Source organism: Vicugna pacos, chromosome 23 (genome assembly GCF_048564905.1).
Source record: "Vicugna pacos chromosome 23, VicPac4, whole genome shotgun sequence".
Classification (NCBI taxonomy): domain Eukaryota; kingdom Metazoa; phylum Chordata; class Mammalia; order Artiodactyla; family Camelidae; genus Vicugna; species Vicugna pacos.
In genome coordinates, this window is record NC_133009.1 from 15,803,287 (window position 1) to 15,830,790 (window position 27,504).

The 27,504-nt window shown below is 31.9% G+C and overlaps 1 protein-coding gene across 3 annotated transcripts in view; it reads right to left on the reverse strand.

Annotated features, from left to right (window-relative positions):
- ODR4 (odr-4 GPCR localization factor homolog) overlaps positions 1 to 27,504 on the reverse strand; it is a 33,767-nt gene that overhangs the window by 4,116 nt on the left and 2,147 nt on the right. For all 3 annotated transcript variants that reach the window (XR_012063526.1, XM_015234771.3, XM_015234770.3), the window contains exons 2-12: positions 26,586 to 26,706; positions 24,680 to 24,814; positions 21,354 to 21,449; positions 19,373 to 19,479; positions 18,310 to 18,346; positions 17,433 to 17,573; positions 16,569 to 16,664; positions 15,458 to 15,526; positions 11,767 to 11,895; positions 10,967 to 11,057; positions 6,569 to 6,754 (exon numbers count right to left, since the gene is read on the reverse strand). Coding sequence is in view for 2 of the 3 variants with exons in the window: in XM_015234771.3 (XP_015090257.1) it covers positions 6,569 to 6,754; positions 10,967 to 11,057; positions 11,767 to 11,895; positions 15,458 to 15,526; positions 16,569 to 16,664; positions 17,433 to 17,573; positions 18,310 to 18,346; positions 19,373 to 19,479; positions 21,354 to 21,449; positions 24,680 to 24,814; positions 26,586 to 26,684 (1,186 nt within the window). In the remaining variant the exon portion in view is untranslated. The remainder of the gene's footprint in view (positions 1 to 6,568; positions 6,755 to 10,966; positions 11,058 to 11,766; positions 11,896 to 15,457; positions 15,527 to 16,568; positions 16,665 to 17,432; positions 17,574 to 18,309; positions 18,347 to 19,372; positions 19,480 to 21,353; positions 21,450 to 24,679; positions 24,815 to 26,585; positions 26,707 to 27,504) is intronic.

Consider the following 27,504-nt stretch of genomic DNA (forward strand, 5'->3'; position numbering starts at 1 on the left):
CAAAAGAGCAAGGGCCATGATGAATGCGTGCTAAATTGTAGATGTATTCAATTTTATCCCAAGCTGCTGATAGGTAGGAGTATTTAGAAGCTTAAAATGAAATGTTAGGACTTGAACTCCTTAGTTAGTTGTCTTCTTCCCCATCCCTAAATTCTAAGTTAATGAGATTTCTCTAGTCAGTGATTTAGCCATGAAAATACGTCTTCAGCATTACTTTTTTCTTTGTAACTAAATGATCAATGTTTAACCAAACAACAAAAATTAATTTCACCTCTAATATCAAGACAGAATTGGCAAAGATGGGTTTCACCAGGTTTCAAAGGTGTGTCTCCAAATTTTTAGCTGATACAATGGATAAAGTACATCTGAATTATTAAGTTAATATCAACTAGGAGATGACTAATGCATTTAAGAAATTTTAAAGCCACAGTTATCCTTCACCTTAAGTGAGTCATTTTGACAAACAAATTGTTCTTCATCCCTTAAGTCATTTAAAAGTATGTTATTTTAAACTACTTACTTGGCAAAATATGTATTTTAAACATAGCAACTACTTGGCAACTATATTACAGAACAGAAATAATTAAATAATCAAGCAAATAATAACATCAAATACTTAGAAAATAAAGCTAGAAATTTATAACACGTTTAACAACCCTAAATGTATAGTAATTGATTTCAATTTTTGAATTTGAACATTTGAACACTGAATAAACCTTTCATGGTTTATTTTATATAGAAACCCTAATTCCAAATATTTAGCTATACACACTATATACAGAATTACTTTAATAAATATAAATGTTTTTCATTATAATTCAGAAGATCTATTATTTAAAAGTCTCATAATTCTAGTAAATATCACCTTATAGCTATGTATCTCTTTCTGCTTAGAAAGTATTTTCCCTAATATTTTTACTAAATTCTGGTACTAACCCCAAAAGAATCTGGGGTTCAGAGGGAACTTGTTTAAGGTTACACAGTTGTAAGTGGCAGACTTGGACTCAGCTAAAATACTATCTCGGTAAAATTATGCATCTAGTATTTTTGAATAAATGAGTAAGTGCAAAAGTGAACATAATTCTAAACCAACAGGATGTTTATGTAAAAGCACTTAATTTTTCTATTAAAATGTTTACATTTTTATTCCATCCCATAATTTGTTCTTTTGCTATTAAATAACTAAATCATTCCTTCTAGTTCAACAAATACTTGATGAAGCAAAACTAATGTAATTCTAGATGTACCTTACTCTTGGCCACAATACATTTGATACCACTGTTCAATTCCTAAAAAATTTACAATTACTTTTACTGTATTCATCCTTCAAAACAAACTCAAATGCCACCTGCTCTAAGAAGTCTTCAGTCAATCACTTATAAGAATAGTGTCTGTGCTAAATGTTCTGATAATCCTCTGTTCATTCCCCTACTGCAGAACTAACCATCTTGTTTTAGAATAACCCATTTCTCTGTATTTCCCACTATACTGTGTGCTTCTTGAGAGTCAGGACTATATGTCTGATCACTAGAACCCTAATGTCTAATACATAACTGGCAATCAACAAATAGTAATCAATCGATCATTGTGCTGAGATTGATTAAGTTTCAAAAACAGGACAGAGTCCTAAAACAATTATATCTACCACACTGAAGTAATACCTTCAATACATTATATAATATTAGAAGAAATAGATAATACTATCTAGACCCATGAGTTTGACACAGCACTCATTTAAGTATACACACCTAAACTTCCAGATTGCTGTTTTATTTCCTTTCTCCTGGTAATATTAAACTCTTCCTACTCAGTTAACCCATCTCTACACTAGTCTGCCATAAAAACATAAAAGAACAAAGACAGGAAATAATTTCAAAATACAGTGCGAAACATACAACTGTGCCAAAATTAAAAGCTTATGAAAATCAAAACCCACAAAAGACAAGTAGATTAATATTTATGTATCACCTAAAATTTAAAAATACTTCAGTCACTAAGTAGTTCATGCTAACTTACTTAACATAATACAAACAATGCTAATGATAGCGCTTACTAAAGGAAATCTGAGAAACAAGTTTAAAATATATGTAGTATACATATAAATGATAAAACAATTCATTAGGGAATAGCATTTAAATCTGATATTAATAGACAAGAAGTATATTTACTTTAAGGCTAAAATAAGTCTTCTAATTGTAAAAATATTTTGAAGAATCCAAAGAATCACTCAAAACTATGGAGCTTTTAATGCATTTGAGATTATCCACTATATATTAAAAACCATTAATTTATACAACAGGTATGTGCCTCCAGTTAAAATGAAACATAAACATAGTAATAATAAAGAATTAAAAAACTGAAAGAATATATTCAAATTTGAAAATACTAATGACAAGCCTTTGTTACTATAGACTATAGGTTATTGCTAACCTACCATCAAAATATTTTTATGATTGAATTATTAACCAAATCACCGGAGACCCTAAAATTCTGATCACTAATCTTGATTAAGTTATTTGTTACTCTTAGGCCCTTATTACATGCTCTGCATAATTAATAATGCATACAATTGTATCTTCCAAATCAGATTATAGGCTTCTTGAAGAAAGGACTCTAGCCATTGATTTGTATCTATTACATTGTCTTCAACAGAGCAAATACTTAATAAATATGTGATAAACAGTCACACTAATGCTGTAAGCTAGAATTCATGCTTATGGAGAAACAATTAGTGCTACATATTGTCATATGTTTTTAATGTTCTATATCCCTTAAAATGTTCTGAACTATTGAGCCATAGAGCTATGATTATTATATCCTTTTAAAATTTTCATCATGTTCAGTGATGATGAAATTCAGTGTTTAAGGTTTGTAACCTTAAAAACATCATGTCTGGCTATGTATAAGCTTATACTTTTTCAAGCATAAAGTAAGTATAAAAAAAAAGATGTGCCACAGTTTCCTAAAAATGACCTATTGAGTATATGTCAGTCAGGTAGTAACAAATATTTATGAATACCTATCATGTTTTAGGCAAAGAGCTCAGATAGAGAAATACTTAACTCTCAAAACTCTTACAGTCTAATGTAGAAGATTAACATTAAACATGCAACTGATAAGTTCAATGATCACAAGTATGGAAAGCAATGCAAAAAAGCCACACAAAACTACAATTAAGTATAATAGAGGAATTCACCCAGTCAGAACACAAAGAAGTATCTACACAGGTTAAAAAAAATTCTACTTAGCTCCCTGAAGACAGGATCAATATCTTATTGATATCTTATTGATCTTTGAACCCCAAATCCTGGGATTGACAAAGTCAATAATCTGTTCAGTCAACAAATATTTACTGAATAACTATAATGTGTTAAGGCTAGGTTCTCAGTAAAGTGCTGGAAATAGAGCAGTAAGCAAGAAAGGAGCAATTTCTGTTGTGAATCCTATGGAAAAAAAATCAATAAATGTTTGCTGAAATGTATATATAAAATTGTTTCATTAGGGTTTTAATTTATTGGCTTTTAGTTTTCTTTTGGGGAAGCTGTCAAGCAAGATTACCACAGTCACCTCCATAAGAATACATGACAGTGATGGGAGCTACTTGGATTTTTAGTTTAATGTCTTAGCAGTATAAAGAATAGATATTAATATCTGTTATTAATTGAGCGTAGTCCAACTATAATTAACTATGTTTTAAAGTATAACTTCAAAAAGTACTGAGTAAACTACAGTCTATATATGCTTATGTTTAAAATATAACATGAAAATAAGTGAGATAAAAATATTTCTTAAGACAGATGGTACTATTTAAAAAATCTAAATGAGATCTCTCTCTCCCTACTCTTTTGTATCTGATTTTTAAGGTAAGTTGTGAATGGGCAAATTTTGCATCCAGTGCTATCCTTATTCACTCGTAATTCAGTAACGTGATATGCACTAAAAGTATGACAAATAAATCAAAAGAATATGAAAAACATATATGACAACAGATCCAAGCTTCTCAGTATACTTGAGAAAGTATACTGACATTAAATGAAATTAAGTGAGGGTATTAAAACATCACTTATTTACGTTAAAAAAATTTTTAAGGACAGAATTAAAAGGGATAGGCTAAAATAAGTATCTAGACCATGAAAAGTAACAGTCCTATAGTTAGCATTGGTTAAGTCCCACAGAAAGGTAGTAAAACAACATTCTTAGAAAAAAACCAGAGACTCTAGACCCAAACTGCCTAAGTTTAAATTCCAGCTCCACCATTTACTAAGTAACCTTAAAAAAAGCTACTTGACCTTTCTATACTTCAATTCTCTCATCTGGAAAATTGAGCTAACAATAATATAAAAATCAATATAGAGTTGTTATATAAGGATTAAATGATTTAGCATTTGTAAGGATCTTAAAACAGTGCTTACTAATGTGCTGGTTCTATAAAAGTAATAGCTAACATTACTATTAGATTATTAGGTTCAATTCAGGGTAATATACTTAAATATATTTCAAGACAGGCAAACCAGAATATTATTTAAAGAAATAGTTTTTGATCTTAGGTCACCAATCCTCTGAAAACTGTAGATCTTTTCCCCAGAAAAAAATTATACAATTATTTTCAAGTGTTTTGTAGATCTCCTGACAGCCAGCAATGATTCAAAGGTTTTGGATAACACAGGTTAAAAATTCCTAATTTAGAGGAAGGCAAAAAAGAGGGTTTGAGAAAATGAGGTCTAGAAACTCTAATATTGAGAACAGTTAAAGGTATATGGGAGTATATGGCTTTGAAATATTTAGAACATGACAACCGCCCTCAAGTTAAACTTAAAGCATGGCCTCAATAAAGAAGCAGTACAGTTGACACTTGAACAACACGGATTTGAAATGCACGAGTCCACTTATACTTGGATTTTTTCCAATAAATACATACTATAATACTACACAAGCCATGGCTGGCTGAATCTGTGGATATGAAACTGTGGATATGAAGGGCCAACTGCAAAATTATACATGGATTTTCAACTACGTGAAGGTCTGTGCCCCTAGCCCCTACATTGTTGAAGGTTCAACTGTACTCACGTTTTACTACTCCAAATTACTGAACAAAGCACAGGTTTCAGGAAGGCAGACCGATATTCAGAATAAGGAAGAATAGAGTCTAAATACCCAAAGATTTCAGTATTACAAGAAAGAGGACGAACCAGGTCAACTCTAATGATCCCACATAAAACTCATTCAAGTTACCAACAGTAGAGAACTACTGTTGGGTACTAGTGACAGAAGTGAATAAAAGCAAACAGACATCCCTGCCCTCATGATTCTAAGACTGGTTGGCAGAAAGAGCATAGTCATGAATTTGGAAAAACATATTTCACAAAGTAGCAAACATTTCTACCAGCCTACTTCAAAATCTCTTATCAGTTAGAGAATATGCTATACCTTTAAAAATATTAGTTTTTAGGGCACTGAAACACAGCTGCGGCTTCACTATTTGGTGCTGAGCAATTTAGAGGGTTTTTTTCTTTTTCTTTTTCTTCTTTAAAACAAACTTAATGTTCCACATGATTAATGTGAACCTGGAGTTGTTGAGAAAAAAACAAACCTGGTGGTCTCCAACTAACCTAAGGCTTTAGTGATAGATTTGAAATTCACCAAGTAGTTACTTGACTCACCATAGAAAAAGAGAACTCAACCATACTACTCTTGTAGGGGGTGGAAATTAGTTAAGCAACAGAAGAATAACTAAGGAATAAGAATTAGAAAAAGGACTTAAAAATTCAAACTTCATAAACATTTATATTCAGAAGTAACTTAAAGACTTTCTTCTATGAGGTATAACCCCATCCCTGCAAATAACTACTTTCATCGCATATTTTTTTAAATGTTTCACGAAGACTGCTATACCCTTACACATTTATTTATAGACATGTTTTCATATCCTGCTCTCACTAGACACAAAAACAAAAACAAAGCAAAGCAGAATAAAACAAAACAAAAAAAGACTTTGAAAATGTAAGGTCAAATGTGAAAGTGATGGCTAGCAGAAGAAAATGTGTTACACAATTACATAGTATGGCAAATCTCTGCTCTGCAAATATAATCTTGATTTAATTTTTGGAACTGCCCATTTCAGCTTAGTATTCTAATTATATGAAGACAACAGGAAAAGAAAGGCAAATAGTATGGAGATGTTTAATAATAGAGTGTTTAAAAAACTTTGTGACATAATGCTTAACCAAATAATTATTAAGATAATGGGTTTTGAGAAAACGTCTCTTAAAATAAAAGGAATACCTTAAAGCTACATATTTCTAATTATTTAAGGCTGAATTTGTTTTATGAAGATCTACTTGGTAGGCTTGGAAAAATCTAAAGTATCTTAAATTTTAGTACAATTTTCCAGGAAAACATTGCATGTTTATATACTATGTAGAAAATAAACAGACAGTTTTAAATGCCCCGGAAGTGTCAAATAGTACTAGCTTTAAGAAAATCTAAAGACATGCTATTTAAACTACATGTCCCATAGGTAACCTCAGCCATAGTCTAATCAGGTTCTTAAATAACGTCACATAATTACCTGTGTTTATTTCCTCTGCAATTTCCAAATCTTCTATTTGAATCATATGATCTAACATCTCTATAAAATGGTCTCTTATTTCTTCAGCTGACTCATCGCCAAATTTATAATCACATAACATTACAGTAGATCCCGGAATGGGGACAAAAACTCGGTGAGGGAGGATGTGGAACTCTTTTTCAGAATCTAAAGGAGAAGGAACAATATCAATATTTAGATAGGCCTGTCACTGGTATCAGTGAGATGTATTTTATAAGTATATGAAAGCATAAACTAAAAGAAATAAAACCTAAAAGATCTTTTCATTTTTTAATTCTTCTGGCACAAAATTGCTTATTGAATTCTTTACCTCAACACCTGAGGCCTCTGCAAGGGACCTAAATGATACTCCCATGAAATATAAACTCACCACTGCCTTCAGTGTGAAGATGTTGTTAATTAGACATTCTTATATTATCCACTGTCCTATGAAGGAACACCTGGGAGATAATTTTGCCCCTGGTCTCAGAAACTGTTTTTCTTGTTTGTTTTAACCTTAGAAGTACTGAATTTTATGAACAGCTTTTCCCTTCTTCATGTAAGTTTAGAGCTAAATTAGTGGCTCACCTACATCAAGTTATAGGACACGATAGCATTCATTTCTGCACTAATCTCACCACTGATTTCATTTTAAGTGATGTAGCTCCCTATATCAAGCATATGTAGGATATCAAGATACATGTTTTCTGTACTAATCTCATTACCATCTCCGTCTTGCTTTCTTTCTCATTTTCCCTTTGCCTCACTCTCATTATTAACACTAATTTTATCTTGTTAACTTGTAATACCTTTTTGTAAATAGCCTTAAATCATTTTCTACATAAATAATGAATAACTATTTCATCCTTCTTTCCTCATATTTCCCTCAATTTCTAACATAGTCACTGGTCCACATAAACACATAATTATTGTTTGGCTCAACACCATGACTCAAATGACGTATCAACAAAGATAGTGATTTTATGTAAAGAATAACTTCTTTCAGCAATGGATATGATTTAAAAAGCTACCACAATGTACAAAGATCAAGCAGAAAACTAGGGTTCACGTTAACAGTAATCTAAATTTCCCTATCAAGAAACAAGAGGTAGTTTTATATAACTACAAACAGACAATGATGAAGAATGCCTTACATGTCACAGAAAATGCCATGACTTAAGCAGAATCTGGCAGGAACGCATAATTTACAATATTGCTTTCATGTAAGAACTGGGGGAATTTTACTCTTTGACCAGACTGCCTCCTAGTTGTAAAATTGTATTACTGCAATTTGTACTGTAGTGTGTTAACTGACCACACACTGATTTTAGGAATATACTATTTTATTTTGGGTCACTGTTTCTTGAAACACGTTAAGTTTAAAACTTTCAAAGGTGGCTATAATGTATATGTGTAACAGGCATGCAAAATTTTAAAACTATTTCAAACTGCATTAATTTTAGGTTTGCCAGAAAAGAGACAAATTGCTTGCTATAAAATCGAATCTTAAAGAATTGGTTGCAATAATCTTAAACTACTCATTAAAGAAGAAAAGCACTTAAAAGTTAAATTTACCATTTAGTATCTAAATAAGACCAAGTTTTCTCATTGGTCTGAGGTTTAAAATGGGAGGGAGATCATTCAAAAAAAATACATCTCTCTTAGGCATATTCCCACAGCAGGGTATTTAATTCAACCTGTTTAAAACTGAGAAAAAATTTTAAATTTAGGCCAATACGTTAAGAATTGAGTTCTAGCTGGTTAAGTAGAGAATCCCAACTCACACTGGAGTATTACAGAAAATTGTGTAGAATAGGTGATACCTGAGCTGACTTAGAGGATAAACAGGCATATACATGAAGGGATGAGAAGTGCCATCCAGAGAGTGGAATCATGACTACAGGCAAAGAGGAATACAAATATTCTGAAAGGACAGGTAGTATGGATGGATGTGGACACAGGGATGGAAGAAAGTAAAAGAGATTTCACAATTGATGATCTTAATTTTCACAATGAGTATGTCATTATTGAGTGTAAGCTGGGCAGGACCTAAAGCAGGCTGACAGAGAATAATGAAGAGGGTCTGGAATAGATATAGGAAAGAGAAGGGGAAGACAGCGGTAAGTGAAAAGAGTGACTGAAATTCTTATATTTTTTTCCTGTCATTGAAGTATTAAGTTCTTTAATCTGGAAAGCCAAAATTCAAAAACTATGTTTAAAGAGTAGGAATGTAAAGTTAATATGCCCTTTGCAGACTTTCCCATGCATGCAAAAAATATCCTAGTACAGGTTAAGTTCATGGCATGCAAGATCTTACCAGTATGTAAAAAAGATAAGCTAAGCACAATGAGGAGTAAATCTAAGATTTAACAATTTAGGGTGTGTATGTGTGTGTATACACACACACACGCATACATATATATATTCAACTTAGAAATTTACATGGTTGTATTATTATACTTGCAATATATTTTGAAATTTCAGTATCTTAAGATCTACTAACATGTTGCTGGACTAATACCATTACTAAACTTTTTTAAATACATATTTACACTTGGTTTCTTTTTGAAATAAAGGGCTATATTTCACAAAAATTAAAGTTAAAAAAGTTAAAGGCAGCCAGCATTAAGTAATTCTCTTCCTTCATGACCCCCAACATAATAGCAACTACCACCTAATGAGAACTTGGCTTACCAACTTGTATTAGGGGCTTTAAAAATATCATCTTATTTAATCTCACAGCCTCAAAAAGTAGCTACTATAATCCTGGTTTTTCATATAAGACAATGGATGCTTAGACAGGCTGAATCATTTGCCTGAAGTCACTCCATTAGTGGTAAAGTAGACACAGAACCCAAGAACTTCAGTCTTAGTTCTTTCCACAAACTACACTGCCTATTCTCTCTTCCCATGGCCTCAAAGGCCACTCCATTACCAGTGAAAACATTTTTTCATTTTGTAAAAAATATAAGATTAGATGATAACATTAACTTCCAATATATCAATATATATCCAAACTTAGTGTATAAATATCATAATTGCTATTACAAGTAATTAATTTTATTGATTGGACATCAGAAAAAATTTCAAAATACTAACTCTCTTAATATAAAATAATACTAAAGCATTTATTACCATTTTTATGAGGTATTTATAATGGAATAGAATATTTAACTGATGTATGTGATATGGTAGACCTTTGGCATTAATGGTGAATATATCCCCATGTCACTGAAAATCCTAAAATTTACAGTTCAGTTGTAACACATGCTGTTTCTAAAAAAGTGAAGTAATGTTTAATACCATAAGAGTTATCACACAAACAAAGTCAAGTAGCAAAAATAAAGCCCCAGAGATAAGACTACTAGGCTAACTGGGTGGCTAAGTGAGCGGGTTTTACGTATTTCCCAATACAAAAATCTCAACCCAATCGTTGCATGTAAGATTCAAATTCATGTCTCAGCATAACTACACGTTATTAGTGGATGGAACTTTAAGGTTATTTGTGAAGTACATGAAGGACAAATGTTAAATCTGGAATTGCAGTTACCAACATACTAGGAATATAAAAAAGATTATAATCAGTCCACCAAACCTGATATACTGGCTATTAACTAAAAGAAGTTAGTTATATAGAAAAGCTATGCTTTTTTTCTATAAAAATAAACATATTCCGTTAACAAGCTAATATGTATGTTTCAATTACATACATATTCAACTGTGAACTGAAAAATCCATTCACACTTGAATAGTAGAAAGGCAGAGATACATTTGTGTAGCTTCAAAAAATATACTCAATATTATAATTTTCTTTTTGAGTAATAAAGATTTTTAATACAAATTACTGAAAAGGTATAAATTATTTATATTTCTCAAAAGATGGAATAGTTATAAAAGGTTAAGACACCATGATCTAGGCTTTTTAAAATGTAATAAAGTCTGTTAGAGTAATAGATGAGGAGTATATAAACTAGTACACACACACAAAAAATTTTTGGAAAGAATAAGAGAGATCAATTGAATAATTACTCAATTATTTTGATTATGAATAAATTCTTTAAAAAAACTTCACGGATATCAATTTTAAAAATAACAGCTGTAAAATGACAACACAGTTTATCCATTCTGGTAAAAATTCACACAAAATTCTTATTTTTTAATTCTCCCTGATATTAAATGTTGACAGTTTGCTATTATAAGGTGTTTAAAACCCCTTTTTTAAGGTGGCAACTGAAAATTTTCCTTCTATAAGAAAAGTAAATAATGACATTGTTATAAAAAATAGATATACGTGGTTAAAAAGATATTATCTATTATATTTTGACATCCTAATAGATCAATTGAACACAAGCAAAAAAGAACTTAATTTTATACTCATAACTTTTTTTTCTGGAATTTCATTCAAAAGTAGATCCTCAAATAATATTTCACAACGATCGGCAACTGTATTCAATATATCTCTTTTAATTGCCTATGGAAAAACAAAACAAACCACAATTAAAAAATCCACTAATTTAAATTTGGATTATTTTATTACCAACCCCCTCCCTAAATAATTGGCTTCCCTGTATGATCATGTCCACTAAAATAACTAGTACATCATTTCATTTTTTAGTGTCCATTTATTTAACATGCTTATCAATACATTTATAGTTTAACAGCAAATTTACCTAGACTTTATTTAAATAGTAAATTTAAACCAAATAAATGAAAGAAATTTTGTATCTGAATAAATAATTCTAGTGCTCCAAATTAGAAAATGTGTAACTATGACAAAAGTGCCAGTAATCATTTTTAAAATTTCTGGGTTATATAAATTATACAAAGAACACTACCTAATAATTCTTCCTATGAATACTTTCCTGTTATTTAAAAAGTTCGATTTCCCTCAGAAGAAATGGTTTCAAATATAGTAATAATACGTCACAATTGTGAAGCACTTAATAAGCTTGTATAATCATCACTCTAAAAAAGGTATAAAATAGATATTCTACATATGAAAATCTTGGAACCAATTACCTCCTGGTATATTTGGACTGCCCAACAGATTGGAACTTTATCAGTTACAAACAAATTAATAATCATGAAATCTGAGATTGAAAAAAGATAAAATTTTTGAATTTTTGAATAATTATGTTAACATGTTTGTCTTTTTCATATACCAGCTACCCCTTTTGTACCTGCACAGCATCTTTAACCTTGGGTTTATTGCTATGAATATAAGCTCTGCATTTCACAGCACCCTTAAGGTTTACGGAGCCACTGCAGACCTGGACTGTGGCTGTGGATCTATGGTCTGAACTCAGAAGCTGAAAGACAAGATCTGTTTAAGTTCTAATAGCCAATGATTATTAACTATATTAAAACATTTAAACATTATATAGGCCATTTCATGAAGCAAGAAGGAATTTTTAACAGTGCCAAGTGCTTGAAAATATTCTCCATACATTTTTAAAAGGCTTCATATTTCTTCTTATAAGTTATGTATTATTTTCTGAGTATTCTGAATGTTCTCTGAAACTAAACACACCACATCTAAATTTTTTCTTAACATAACATAACCATACAAAGTACCAATATTTATTCAATATGTTCACTAAACATATTATTTGCAGATTACTCAGACAAGTACTGTCAAGATGAAAAGATATATAAAAGAAGACATGATCTAGTAAGAAACAGAAGGTATGCAATACAAGATTTGCACAACAAGATTTGGACTATAAAGCAGGATATGAAAAATGTGATAAAATTACAAGCAACATATGGACATTCATTTATTTATACACTTTCAACTTGTAACTTCCACGGACTGAAAATAATGTTACATGCTCCACAGCAGAAAAAAAAGCAAGTCAACTATGCCTGTCACCAGAAAATGATATCAGTGATTCATTTTCATCTCACAGACTCACTCTTATTTAATCTAAAGTTGGTTAGTTCATGCTTGGTTTTGAGCTGTTTCACAGACATTTTTAACCTTATCATTTCAATAAATGCCAAAACGAGGAGAGCTTTGAAACTGAAAATACTACTAGAGGGCTATAAAATCACAATGGAAATAAAAATCATGATTTAAAAAAATGGACGTGGTAAAAATATATGCTCTAAGTACACCTGAAATAAATCATTCAACAATAGGGTCAATTCTGAAAAACAAAAACAAGTCACGCAATTTATGACCATTGCTAACTAACCATGTGACTATGTGATAAAAACCAAACAGGAATTGATGAGGACAAATGGTGAAGAAATCAAAAGGCTTGAGTATGTAGCCATTGAAAGAGCATGAGTAGTCAATGTCTAATGTAATTCAGGCAAAGGCTGGATTTTTTTTTTTAAGAATTTAATCTTAAACATTGTCAAGGTTTTGTCAGGAAAAAAAAAAAACTTGTCACAGACCAAGTATTCAAAAGGTTCCAAGTTCGTTTAAAAATGTCTATTATCAAATCAAGCAGCAGGATGATGCTGACGTTATTAGGAATAAGCTTCCTAAGACACTTGTAGAAATCACTGATGTATCAATAAGGTGAGAGTGGAGGAGGAATAATGGGCTTCCCTCATCCACTATATAGAATTTTACTGTAGATGAAGCAATTCTGTTTTGGAAAATAATGCCCTATTTTATATATTTAATATATAATTTACAATACATAATATATAATGTACAACACATTTATAGTATGTATATTATATATGTATAAATTAGAACATCATTTTCCAAAATAAACTAGACTATATATAAAAGACTATACACACACATCAAGGAGAAGAGTTTTTAAAGGATAAAAAGACTGATTTACTCCTTTTTGGTAGAAATGTATCTGGGTTCAACAAATTTCAACTTGTCTTAAGTTTTTTTTGAGTTAGGAACAAAGTAGCTTAACGACTTTGGGAATATAACCTATTCATAAGTGAAGTGACTTTTGTGATATTGCTATGATATTTTGGAAAATAGAAGATCCCTGTGGTTATGGTGACTAAATAAAACCTTACAGAAGTAGTAAAATTTGGGCAGATTTTAATGTGCAGATAAGAGTTTGACAGGATGATAGAAAAAAAAATGGCACTGGTAAGACAGATGGCTCAGGAAATACAGAGAATTTTAAAGGCATAGAAAGCATACCTCTAGAATAGTAAGTTAGAAAACAATGAAAAGGAGGGTGAATATAGCTCAGTGGTAGAGTGCATGCTTAGCTTGCACTAGGTCCTGGGTTCAAGCCCCGGTACCTCCATTTAAAAAAGAAAGAATGGAAAGACATGCTGAGGCTATGAAGAGCCTCGAATTAGACTTTTCTAACTAGTCAATATAGATCAATTAAGAAATTTTAAGCAAGGAGAGTAACACAATCAGTAACTGACCCTTATATATACTCAATAAATACTAACTGAAAAAAACTAGTAAATAAATGAGCAGTGTATGAATGCAAACTGTGATTCAGAAAGGATAATCTGAGGTTACATGCTGGATAGACCAGAAATATGAAAGATATTCCAAGAGATATACAAAGGTATGAGGATTTTGGAGAATGAATCATTTTGGTTAAAAATAAACAGATGGAGAGACCAGTTAAGAGTTACTTGTGATAACCCAGGTAAAATAGTTATATTGTAAGGCTAATAACACTGAGACTATAAGGAAAATAAAAGATGAGCTATTCTGCAAAGAAAGAATCAGCAAGACTTGCTGGAGGGTGAATGGGAGGAAAGTGGCATCAAGTACTGACTGACTACTTATTATATACTGGTCATTTTAAAGTTTCCAGCTGGCTGACAAGTGGAATGATTGACAAAAATATATTGTAACATGTAATATTAAATATTATAATAATAAATCATCTCATGATATTATCTTCTACTCTTCTCTATATTCCCAAACTCTACACATCTTCTAACTGCAATTTTATAACTAATTAATTTTAACCGAATTATTTAATAAACCAAGAGGTCACATAAGTGTAACTAGTAAAAAGCATATAGGTAGAGGAATAGCCTTAAAACAAAGAGCAAGTCTAAAATTGAAAAGAAGGAAGAAAACTAAAGACTAAAAATCCTTTTAAGGTACTGAGAAGAGAAACTGAGAAATGTTTAGTGGCAAAAGTCCAGTAACAATTTAGTAATGCTCTTATTGCTAAACACAGAGAAGGAAAAGAACAAATTAAAGCATCCTTATATAACAAATCACTTTTAAGTCTATTTTATTCAGTTAAAAAAAAATACAAGTCCTGGTAGTATTTCTCTGTTTCAACATTTCCAGTATAATACTGAAATAGAAAGTTTTCTAAAAACAAGAATGTACTTTATACCCAACCTGGTCTCCAGGATAATTTCAAGCAGGATTAAAATAAAAAGTATGCATACTTTTAGGAATAATTACCCAACTTCAAATTTTGGAAAAGAGATATGTAATTTAAAACAATCATATGAAAATATAAAACTCGCTAATACTGCATGATTTTTATCAAATCAGAAGTATAAATCTACTTCAAATTAAGTATAAAACAACTCTTGGCATATATGTATACATATCTTTTATTTTTAAGCTAAGAATTGCAACATTGCTCCTAAAAATTACAACCTCAAATATCACACACACACATGCATACACACGTGTATATATATATATGTATATATATATTTAATTGTTGTCTATTTAATGTTAAAATTTTAATAGCCTTGAGACAAAAGATACAAATAGATTTTATTAAAATAATGTTTCTTGAGAATAACTTTCTTAGAGCTAAACATTTTTTATAGTCCTTTAAATCTCTAAAATTCTTTGACTCTATAATCATAAACATAAAACCAATTTCAGTAAGATTATTCCAAAAAATACTGTATTTTAGAAAAGTAGTATTTTAAAATATTTACCAACTGTGTTAGCACTCTGACATTCAAAGAATGATTAGTTGCTTGAGCATTTCCTCTAGAAGATTTTTTCTGAAATAACACAAAAATTAAAAAACTATATTGTTGAGATTGAACTGGACCATAAAAGACAATTTAGGAATATGCAACATTTACTAAGTAACTTAGAGAGGGGAAAAAAGTCTTATTATTTGTTTTATCTTAGTTTTTTCTATAGATATGTTACTTTGTGCATTTTGTATCAATCAATGTGTACTCTTAAAATCCATTAATTTCCTACTTCTATTCCTCTAAAGCAAGGATTGGCAAACTATGGCTACAGGTCAAATCCAGACTACTACCATTCTTTGTAAATGAAGTCTGGCTGGAACAACAAACTTGAAAACAGCAGAGCTGAATAGTTGCAACAGAGAGGCCCACAAAGTTTAAAATATGTACTATTTGTTTTTTTACACAAAGTTCATTAACCCCTGCTCTGAAAGGACAGATCACCAAAGCTCCTCTTCAGATCAAAGATCCTTTATAAGACCATACAAACCCCTCCTATAAAATGACTAAACTTAGTCTTCAAACTATTATCAGGGCAGAACATACCACTTCAGTTTTTTTGTTTTTCTTTTTCATGTTTGCCCTGACTTCATTTTTTTGTATCAATACAACTTCATTTTTTTAAATTAAAAGAATTTTTATTAAAGTACAGTTGTTTTACAATGTTGTGTTAGTTTCAGGTGTACAGCAAAGTGATTCAGTTATACACATATATACATACATATAAATTCCTTTTCATATTCTTTTCCATTACAGGTTATTACAAGATAATGAATATAGTTCCCTGTGCTATACAGTAGGTCCTTGCTGTTTATCTGTCTTATTTTAAAATTTTTTCTTAACACCTTTATTGTGGTACCTATCACTTTAATTTTAAGTAAGTAGTTTACAATGTAGAAATTAGATGGAATTTAGATGACATTCTTCCCTTCAGGTTTCTAAATTCCTATTATTTCAGAAATAATCTATCATTTTCTGAGAAAAACATTTGCCATTGAGTTTAAGTCATTCTTTATTCTTCCTTAAGCACAAATACCATAAGTAGGATGATTTCATCTGAACTCACCTGTCCTTCTAATAGTTCACCATCTTCATCTTTAACTTGTCCATTAATCAAATAAACACCATTTTCTATTTGCTTGGCCCAGCGTGCAAGTCCATTCTTAAAAGAAACACAACATGGGTATCTTTTAGATATAATGCCATCTCAGTTAATCTCCCTCAAGTCTACTTTTTTCCACTGAAACATTGAAATATTAAAAATCCCTAAGTATCAGTAACATGGAGTTTAAATTCAGTATCATAAACAACAAAAAAGCGTATCTCCAATTTTTGGTACCTTACTCATATTTAATAATAGTTTTTCTAATCTTTATCCCAAACTAACATTTATATCACATACTTAGGAGGCTTAATTACCACAGCCAAAAAAATTCAATAATTTCCATTATCTTAAAAAAAAGTGAGAAAAGAGCCTCAAACAAATATATAAAGTAGTATTAAAGAGGAAAAAATAAGCAAGCTCCATTTAACTTCTTCATCAGCAAAAAAGAAGAGAGATGAGATATGAACAAAAGAATGGTACAGAAATACAAAAAAGAACTGGAAGATGGAAAACAAAACTAAAGACCAAGAAAAAGCAAAAAGACAAAACTATATCTTTTTACATAATTATATTTTACAATATACATAACTATATATTAATAAACAAATATTTATAGAACACTCATTATGCTAAATACATTAGTATGATGACTTTGTCCCCCCTCTAAATTTCTAATCTGGCTAGAGTAATAAATTGGTTACCCATAACAGTATTATTTTAATTAAAATGCAATTTTTGAGGATTATAAAATGAATGGCATAGACAATCAGAATAAAGGCAGATTATCTATTCTGCAATTAAAGAAAACTCATTTTAACCTGATACCTTTGTATTTTTCTCCAGAGTATAGGTGACTGAGGTAGTAGAGAGTGGGATGTGAATATTAATATAAACTGTACACTCTAAAGAAAGCCAAGAAGCTGACAGTCCATTTTGATACTTCCAGTCTGCTGGTTTTGCAGAACTCTTTAGCAAAGGGGGAAAAACAAAACATGTGACTTAGATCAATAAAACATCATAAAATGTACAACCTAATTACTCATACAAGCTGTTATCTAAACATATTTGGCCAAATTCCTTCATTAAAGGGAAACAGGTTAGAACTAAAAAATAAAGCATACATTAAAAGTTCAGTATTCTACAGCACATCCCAGGCAATCTTGACAACTCCCTCCCCCAGCAAAAGGCTTATTTAAAATTCTGGCAAGTCCTCCGGTCCTCTAGTTCTCATTTGTAGCTTCAACCCAGTGACAATTCTGAAGCTTCTGATGTGGAATTAATAATCACTGAGTGACTACTAGGTGACAGACATCCTCCTTTCTGTCCCTTCCCTGCTACCAGAATCCTGCAGTTACTTCTTCACATTGCTCTTCAGACACTACCAAAATGTTAGTGTGGAGTCTGCTGAATACAGACAGCCTGTTTACTAGGCACTGTGGCTACCACAAGCCTAGACACTTTTACTACCAGCCTTTTAAATATAATACTAAACACATCAACAAGGTAGCAAGAGCTTAACAAAAAGTTTTAACTATAAAAAATATAAAATTTCCTTGCCTTCAGTGAAATTAATCATATTTCAAAATAAAAAACTACAGGTGGTTGTGGACATCAGCAGGAAATGATAGCAATGCAAATTATTAAAACTAAGAATTGAATTTTATTTAAAAATAGTTTGCAACACAGAAAAATCTTTTCTTACCTTTGGATCAAGGACATCATAAGTTCGACAAAATATTCTTTACTAATTAAGGATAGAAATAACAATAGCAAAAAAAAAGCAATTCTAGATAATATAAAAGACAATAAACCATCAAAAAATAAAAATGAAGTAAATGCATCCAAGAGTTTTTACAAAATCATACCACTTCATACACTCCAAGATATGTATACACGTATATCTGTGTTTCAACAAATATATATGTATATGAATTTCTCTGACTATAATACTACTAATACTTCTGGTATTCTAAACTACTTCCTGCTTATAAATCCTGCTAATCACAATGAATAGAATGAAACCTCTTAGAAAATTTTCCTCAAATACACACCCTCTACAACAAATAGGAGTGCTGTTTTGAATGGAGTCAAGCCTGGGAACATTTATTGGGTCAACGGGTCCATGCATGAAACTTTCTTAAGAAAGACCAAAGGAGTTAAAAGCCCAGCTTCTGCAGGAAAGATCAGGTTTTGAATTTGGTTTTTCCAAGTCCTAATTTATTGGATCCTTCCATTGCTTCACTCCCTTGGTGAGGCTGCCTTATGCTTGGGAGGTACTTGCTTGGCAACATATAGAGGAAAGAATCTCAGAAGACCCTATAACTGGCTTCTAGTGTCCCTTGTTGTTGGCCAAAGACATAAAAATTTCCTGGATGTCCTAAAACTGTCCAGCCCAGTACATCTGTGCTTTGAATTGAGCATTTATCTATAGGAACTGGAGGTGAGCAAATAAAAGCATTACTTTGCCTAAACTGTACCTCTCTGTAGGAGACCTATTATATTTCAACGTACAGGGGTAGACAGCTGGTAAAGAGTTCAGAATCCCCAGTCCTTGCTACCTCTCTCAAACTCTTACAACCCTTAGACATGATTAACAACCATTATTACTATTATTATTAGAAGTCCTAATTATGTGTTATTTACAGAAAAACTTACAAACTAAGTCTATTTTTTAAATGATGATTTACATAAATGGGGAAAAAACTTGCAAGGAACACTATTTTGTATCATATACTTTAGAACATAAACACCTGAATAAAAGATACTTCTTTGTAGAAGAGCAAACGTGAAGTGTCACTCGTTCTGAGACCTCCTCCTCTGTGAAATTCCACAGTCTCTTTTTATTCATGGATTTTTCCACAGCAAATACTAACTGAAAGAGAGGAATTACAGTAATTAAATGTAAAATAAAAGAAGAGAATGCAGAAAAAGACAATCATAATATCCCTAAGCTCCCATGTAGGTTCAAAATTTCATGATTCTATCATTAAATTTTCTTTTCTTCAAAAGAAAGAATGAAATTGATTTTTAGGGATATATAAAAAGTGGGTATTAAATAGAAAAACATAATTCACTAACATTATAATTAACTGGACATGATTTGGGGGCAACTGACATTTAAGTGAAGTATAGAATAAAGACTTTATTTTAATTAGAATGAGAAGTGACAAGTGATTTTTAACCTGCAAAAATACAGCATGTCACTCATTTGACATTTCTTATTTAAATGTCACCAAAAAATGTAAGGTAATATATACGGGCACATAAAATACAGTAAGAACGTAAATTATAAGAGAAAAAAATCAGAAATAGTGACATAAATTTATGCCACATGTAAGAATCATAAAAAATGCATACTTGATATGGGGATAGGGGTCATAAATTTGGCTCAAAGCTTTCTAAAAATAATGTGCACGGAGAAACCTAATCTGTTACCTAATTCACATGGCCTATAAGGTGAAAACAATTGATCAGAAGAGGCACAACTTTCTTCATAATAATATCAAAAGATAATTCTTCAAAGACAATATTATGTAATATAATGAACTAAGTTCTTAACAGTGACCTTATGGGAGAGTGACAAATTTTATAAGGTTATTTCATATAGTGTCCCTCAATGCGGGCCAGTGGAAACAAAGTTAGATAACTAAAACACTACAATTTGTGTTTAACTCTTATGTGCTTCTTAGAAACAAAAGAGATACAAAAAGCAAAAAGAAGGAGGACCTAACTCTCTCTCTCTAGCGCTGAGCCCACATTCACTCCATTCAATCCAGCACCAACCACAAAAAGATACACAGCCAAGCTATTTAATACACAGATATTTAGGTTACATTTGAAAATGCCAAAGAGGATGGACAATTGTGAAAGATGTGCATTTATTTGAAATGGTAAAAATGGCAGAAGGTTAAATAACTTCTCAGGGAAGGGATGAACACCATTTTCGTCCCTTATTCTCCTCGGTATTAATATCAAAGGTCTGAAGGTGGGATATTTGACAGGAGACGTGGTTACAAACTGGAAGAATCTGGAGCACCTGGATTCTTAGCTGTAAACTTTTCACTGGAAAAAGTTTTTTTGGGGATTCTGTGTGGTTTTGTACTTCTCAAGATTATGAGGTCCCGTTCTCTCTTGGGGTGAGAAGCAACTTTCTGAAGGCTAATTTGCATCTTGAATACTAAGAAAGATGAAAGTCTGCTGCACAGAGGTTGCTTTAGGTTTGGGCTTAGGGGGAAACAGCCTGGGGGCCCTCATACTTACTTCTAAACTATGTTACTCAACTGACTGATACAGGAATTAAACAAAAAGCAGGGCATTCATGATAGATACTCTGTCCAGGAATAAACAATAGTGTCTGACTGTTGTTACTTTATGTCCTGAGAGAAATGAAGAGGCAAAGAATTACAAAACCCACTAATTTCACATTATAGCAATCATTTGGGACTAAGTGGACGCTCTAGTAGAATACTGCTGTCGCACAAGAAAAATGCTAAACTTTTACAACGTTTCACAGTAGCAAAAAAATTATCTTTGAAAGTAAAGAATATTTTAAAATACGTAGCTTTGATTAAAAATATAAATACTGACATGTATTACACTCAAGAGATCAAGCAACTGGGAGGGAAAAGCTGTTTCAACATAATCCCAGAATAAAGCATTAATCTAAATATGCCTAGGATCACTGTTTACATGTATAATCAACTAAGATAAGATGCAACTGTAAAGTTTTTGGTATTTCAGACTTACTCTACGGAGGGTACTTTGAAATTCATTTCCCATTTCCAAAGTTGTAATAATAAATACTCCAAGAACTAAAAGTCCCCCTGGTAGCATTCTGGATACCTAAAATAGAAATATAGTATTAACTAATATAAGCATCTGACATTATATGCAATCCTCTCTGCCTGAGAAGTTAAATAATAAACCAGCAAATGCCCACCTAGTACCAACAATATGCATAGCATTGAGGTAGAGGCTTTGAAAAAATGGTTAAAATGTTGAGAAACAGATGATAACCAAGATGAATGGTGTCATTATGCACATAATCTTCCTAGTGTCCTTAACTTTTTACCTTAAAACTACTTTATAAGTAAAGTCATTTAATAATGATACCCTTCAGCTACATCAATAAATGAACTCCTTTCTCATAAGATCAAAGACTGAAATATCTCCTAAATTTTTCAATGACTTCCACTATCAGCTAAATAAAGCACAAATTTTATCTTAGACAGGTATTCCAGACTCTCTAAAGTCTGGCTGATCTGCTGTTCAGAGCCTTATCTGATACTACTTTTTATGAAATACTCAAGTATCAGTCAAAAACTCCTCACTGTTCTCCATACATATGGTGAGGCTTTCTAACTCTACACCGTCACTCAGGATGCTCCCTCAGCCTGAACTGACTTGCTCTCATATGTCTACACATCTGACCTCTACTGAATACCTCCGAGTCAGCTGGAGGGAGCTGCCTTCCCTGAACCTTTGATCTCTGAACTCCTACAGGACTTTAGTGTAGTTTTCACATGAACCTGTATTATGATTATTTGTGTACCTTCCTAGTTGATCTGGGAGCTCCTTAAGGGAAGAGGTTGATTCTCAGCTACCTTCGTATCCCTGTAATATTCAGCAGAGTCTGGGATTTGTACAGAGGAAGTGCAACTTGGAAATCCATTGTTTCCTATTGCTTAGGTTTATATCAATTTTTAAAATGTATTTATTGATATTAAGCATTTATAATATTTCCAATTTTTTTCTTTAGTCTAAAATAATATTGGTTAAAAATCCTAGCAAGTTTCTGTGTTCACAGGATTATCTGCTTAGGACAAATCTCTTGAGGTGGATAACTAGGTTAAAAAGTTACACATATTTTTAAGGTTTTTGATACATACTACCTGTTGTCCTTCATAGGAAATCTGTTATTTCCCTTCCATATGATGCGGCCAGTTTTACATGCCACATGGACTTCTTTCTACCATTTATACAAAGAGATCAGAGTGTTTTGGTTATCTTTTGTGCACTTACTGTATAAGCAAACTGATGACAAAGTCAAGTCTTCAGAAAATTATATACCATAGTCTAATCCTTAATATATTTGCTTTGTTTCTGCTGATGGTTCTCTCTGATTTCATAAGTTCTATTTACTCTAGTAATACAAGTTTGACATAAAGAATAATGTTTTCATATTTAGCATGAGGGACCTGTGTATCTTTTCAAAATCATCAACAAATAAAATTAACCATTTCTTTCTAGAGGCAAAAAGGTCATCTATTTTGCTACATAAATTTTATGTTTGTGTGTATATTTGCAAATAGATTAGACATAAATATAGATAAACAGATACAATTTTATAAAAGGCCAAAAACAAAATTAGAGTAGAAAGTTATTTGCATACCAATGGGAATTTAAAGTTAAAATAGTTAATATTGCAATAGAAGATAGTATTAAATATTTCTTGGATTATTTTTTAAATAACTATATACTGTCCCTCATCACAAACACAGATAAACACGTGTGTGTGTTTGAAGACTTAAAGTTAATTGGAGAAGGAAATAATTCTATTTTTACCTTACTCTAACATTCTTTACTGGATAATATAATCCATTCAATAACTACTTTTAAGTGAATTCACTCATCATTCCCTCCCACCCAGCCCCAAATCTCTTTATTCCTTGTGTAAAGGCAACACCATCTTCCTAGACACCCAGGAAGGAAAATCTCAGTAACCTTTAGCTACTCTCTAACAATCTCTCTTTACTTCCAATCCACTTGGTCACTAAATCATCTTGATATCAGCTCTTTCTCAGAAATGTTTTGGCAGTGAAGTTTCAGCCCACTGCACTGGTTCGTTTATTCATGTATTTGTTTATCCAGTAGTTTGGAGTTCTCATCATAAACCACAGAAACACTATGCTTGGCACTAAGAATACAGCCATAAAACAGATGTGATCCCTGTCCTCACAAAGCTGAGAGTCTTGTTTGGGCTCACATTATCTCTTTTTGAACTATTACTGTAACTCTTGTTTTCTGCTCTCTCTCCAGTCTCTCTACTCTTTATTTATACTGCACCAAGGCACTGAAATTTCTTTCTCAATTACTGGCAGATCAGTCCTTCTTAAAATAGGCAGCTCTGAAAGTCGACCATAGAGCTACCTATCAGCTACCAAATAAACTCCTCACTTCCTAGGGCAGCACTCCAAAACCAGCCATACACTGCCCCGTGCATTCTTATGTCCAAAAGCATTCTTTCATATTCACAGTGCCTCAGTCATACCCAATTGCTTGCTATCCTCCTAATGTACCTTTAACTTTCATGCCTTCAGTTCATGTATCCATACTGTCCTCTGTGCATTCAATGTGCTTCCCGACTTCTACTAGCAAAGTCCTATTCATCTTTCAAGTTCAGAGCCTTCTGTGATGCTGTTAGAATTCAACAACCAGCAGATATCTCATCATTCCCTACTATATATTCCTATAGTACTTTTCTACTTTTACCTCATTTCTCTCACAATTGATTTTGGTAATAATATCTTTCACTTCAGTTAAAATATAAATTTTGAGCACATTAAAAAAAATTAACCATCTTTTCTTTTCCTCAGCAACTAGATTAAGTGTTTAAAACAATCTGACCAGCAACAATATTATCAATAATTAGTATAATATTAAAGAAAAATTGGAAATAAGCTAAATGACTAATAATAGGAGATGGGTTAAAAAACACAATAGATAAAAGTTAACAATGGAAAAGCATAACATAGAAGATCAAAGGCTTTCAAGTCACACTTCCTGTGTTCAAATCCCAGTTTCACTACCTATTATGTAAACTTGAGTGGATTACTTAACTTCAAGTAACAGAATGCTTAAAAAAAAAACTCGATACATATAATCAATAAATAAAAATATAATCATGAATAAAACAGAGTTGAAAATACTTCTTTTTTGATATACTATGCAAGTTTTGAAAACTTAAGAATGAGTACTCTGAGAAATTCTAGTATAGTAACTTAAGGATAAAGGGCTTTTATTTTATTAGTCAATAAACACAAACAATCATATAAAGAAAAAAACATGATGACCTGGTTGGCATGTTCTGTGGCCCATTCTTCATCCAAGTTATCCAACTTTGCTTTGGAATGTTTGGGGCTCTCACTTTGTTCCTCTTTGGGTGGTGTTCTAGTGGCGAGAATCACATAATCCTTTTGTGAAGAACACTTAAAAACAAATCAGAAAAGCTTATTAGGGTGATATCTGAGGGAGGAATGCAACGCCCTTAAAAGATGCAAAAACTGAGCAATATTTATAGGAGCTTAAATTGTTAATATCTACATTATAATGGAATCTACAAGGAAACTAATTTTCATGGGTAGTCTTCCAACATTTCCTTCACATGTTATTTATCTTTTAATGTACTTAAAAATCAGCTCCTTATTTATTTGGGCATGCTGAATGTGAATTACATAGTGGTCCTTAAAAATGGCTTAACGAATGAATGAATGAACTGCGTTTAAACTCAAAGATACCAAGCTCATCAATTTTCTAGTTATATTTACCTTCTAAATAATTTGAACAGATTAGATGGCTCAGAAAATATAAAAACTCAGTAAAATAAAGCAACAAATGACCTTGTACATCTTACTTTCACTGAAACAATGACAGTAGGGAATTGCAGAAAAACAAGGGTATGTGGGACACACAACTGAAGTGATATCAGATTTATGTTCCTCAGTTTTAATAGCAATTAAATGGTAATCAAAAGTGGGAAACCTAAAGATAAATTTAGGAAACATTTAACAGCTCAGTCTCGTAGTGAAAATTTCCTACAAAGAAAGAGTAAAACTAAAAGTTAGCACGATGTTATGCTTACATATGATCCAAAATTCGCTTCATCCTGGACCAGAAAATAAAGGAAGAGAAATTACTTCAACAAAAAGTTATTTCCAGAAAGTTACTTGCAAATGTGCACACAGGAAAAGGTAGCTGTTAATTAAGAAAGCTCTTTCTATTCTTAAAAGAAACAAACAAACAAAAAACTGACCCTGGGAGTAGGAAACAGGCAAACTTGAAAGCCTGAGGAGGAGGAGAGAAAAGTGATGAACCCTGGAATCAAGAGAAAGAAGTATGTAGAACACGGGAAGGAATGGAAAGGCAGCATTAAGAAAGACTGGAAGTTTCCCCTAAATTGTGGGAGATATATTTGTAAGAGGGTGGTTTTATTGCGCTCTAGAAAGAGTCTATGTCCCAATAGTTTTATCTGCTACTAGGCCTCAAAATCAAACCCTGGACCAAAGCACACTCTCTCCTAAATAGTGTTTAGATGGAAGCAGCCAGTTTGTCTGTGTGACTCTCCTTTTTTTGTTGCTGTGTACTGCTGACAAGTCTTCTCTGCTGATTAAGACATTCTTCCTTCAATCGTAATAAATCAGAGGTTGCTTTTATTTTTTAAAGGTAACTTCCATTTTGTGTTAATTTTTAAAGCTTAATTCTAAGAGGGAAACAAAGTTTGTCTAATTTCCAAATTTCTCCTAATTACTTTCCCTTCCTCTCCATTGAAATCTACATTTTAAAAAATTCAATAAATGAGTACTATAATGTATAATAAAACATATAACCTATATTTGCTACCAGTCTGGTCTGGTCTGAGATAAGACAAACTAGTAATGGGAATAACACTGCCAGAAGCTACTTTTGTAAAGAATTGGACAACTGCGAATTAAAGATTAAAAAGGAGTAAAAATCACTTTGGAAAAACAATAAAATATAAATAATCTGATCAGTAAAATTCTAATTTTGGAGTTTCTACATTGTAAGTTACTTTTACATTGTCAAAAGGGAATGTGTTCTGACTCAGGCAAACCTAGGCTGCAGTCTTCTTCATTCTATCCCTCCATTCCCTAACTTGAGTTTATTGTTAAATGGCATATTTTAACTTTAAACAAACAGGTAATTTGTTTTATCAATAAGTGCACAGGAAAACATACATACCTGTCCTATTAAAAGGCCAGAGACAAAAGACTTCCCTTGGAGATCGATGTTTGAAAGATACTGGCCAACAGTCTCTTCAACAATGTAGGTTCTTCCCATTATTGAGAACTAATTCAATTTCCTAAGTTACAAGAAAAAATATAATGCAATTTTAGGTAAAAAATATAATTTGCAATGTTTCTCTTATGGGGGTAGTACAGAGAGAGCACAGAGTACCTGGTACTACCCTGTACCTTGCAGTGATTGCTTATTCAATAGAATATTCTTTCTTGCAAACTTCAAATGCAGCTTCAGAATTCTCAAGTGTTGCAGGAAATGATTACCAATCAACCAGAGTCGACATGAGAAATAAAACCTATTTCCACAAAGAAGAGAACACTAAACTAGTAGTCAACACACCTGATTTATTTAGATCTGCTACCTCTTAGTTGTATCATCTTTGATAATTTACTGATGAGCCCGTCTGGGCTCATTTCTAAAATAGAAAAGATGATAATTTCTGAGTTGCTCAATGGGAGGTAAAGAGAATCAAATTCGTGTATTCAGTAAGCGTACTATGAAGAACTAGCATGTACTGGCAACTGTGCCAAGTGGAATGGCACAAAGATGAATAATATTTGACATTTGCCCTTGAGTAATTCAAGGTACAACAGGAATTATGGAAGTAGATAAACAGCAATGCAATAATAACAAACATTTATATAGCTTCCACTTTGTGTAAGGCATTGTTTCAGTACTTTACATATGGTAACATTTAATATTCACAAAGAAAAACCTCAGGAGGTAGGGGATATATATACACACCCTTGTTTTATAGATGAAGAAACTGAAACAAAAAAAGGTAATGTAACTTGCCCAAGTGAGTCTCTCCATTAAACTTTTACTAAGGGTAGCTTCTATTCTGCTTTCTCTCCAGTTT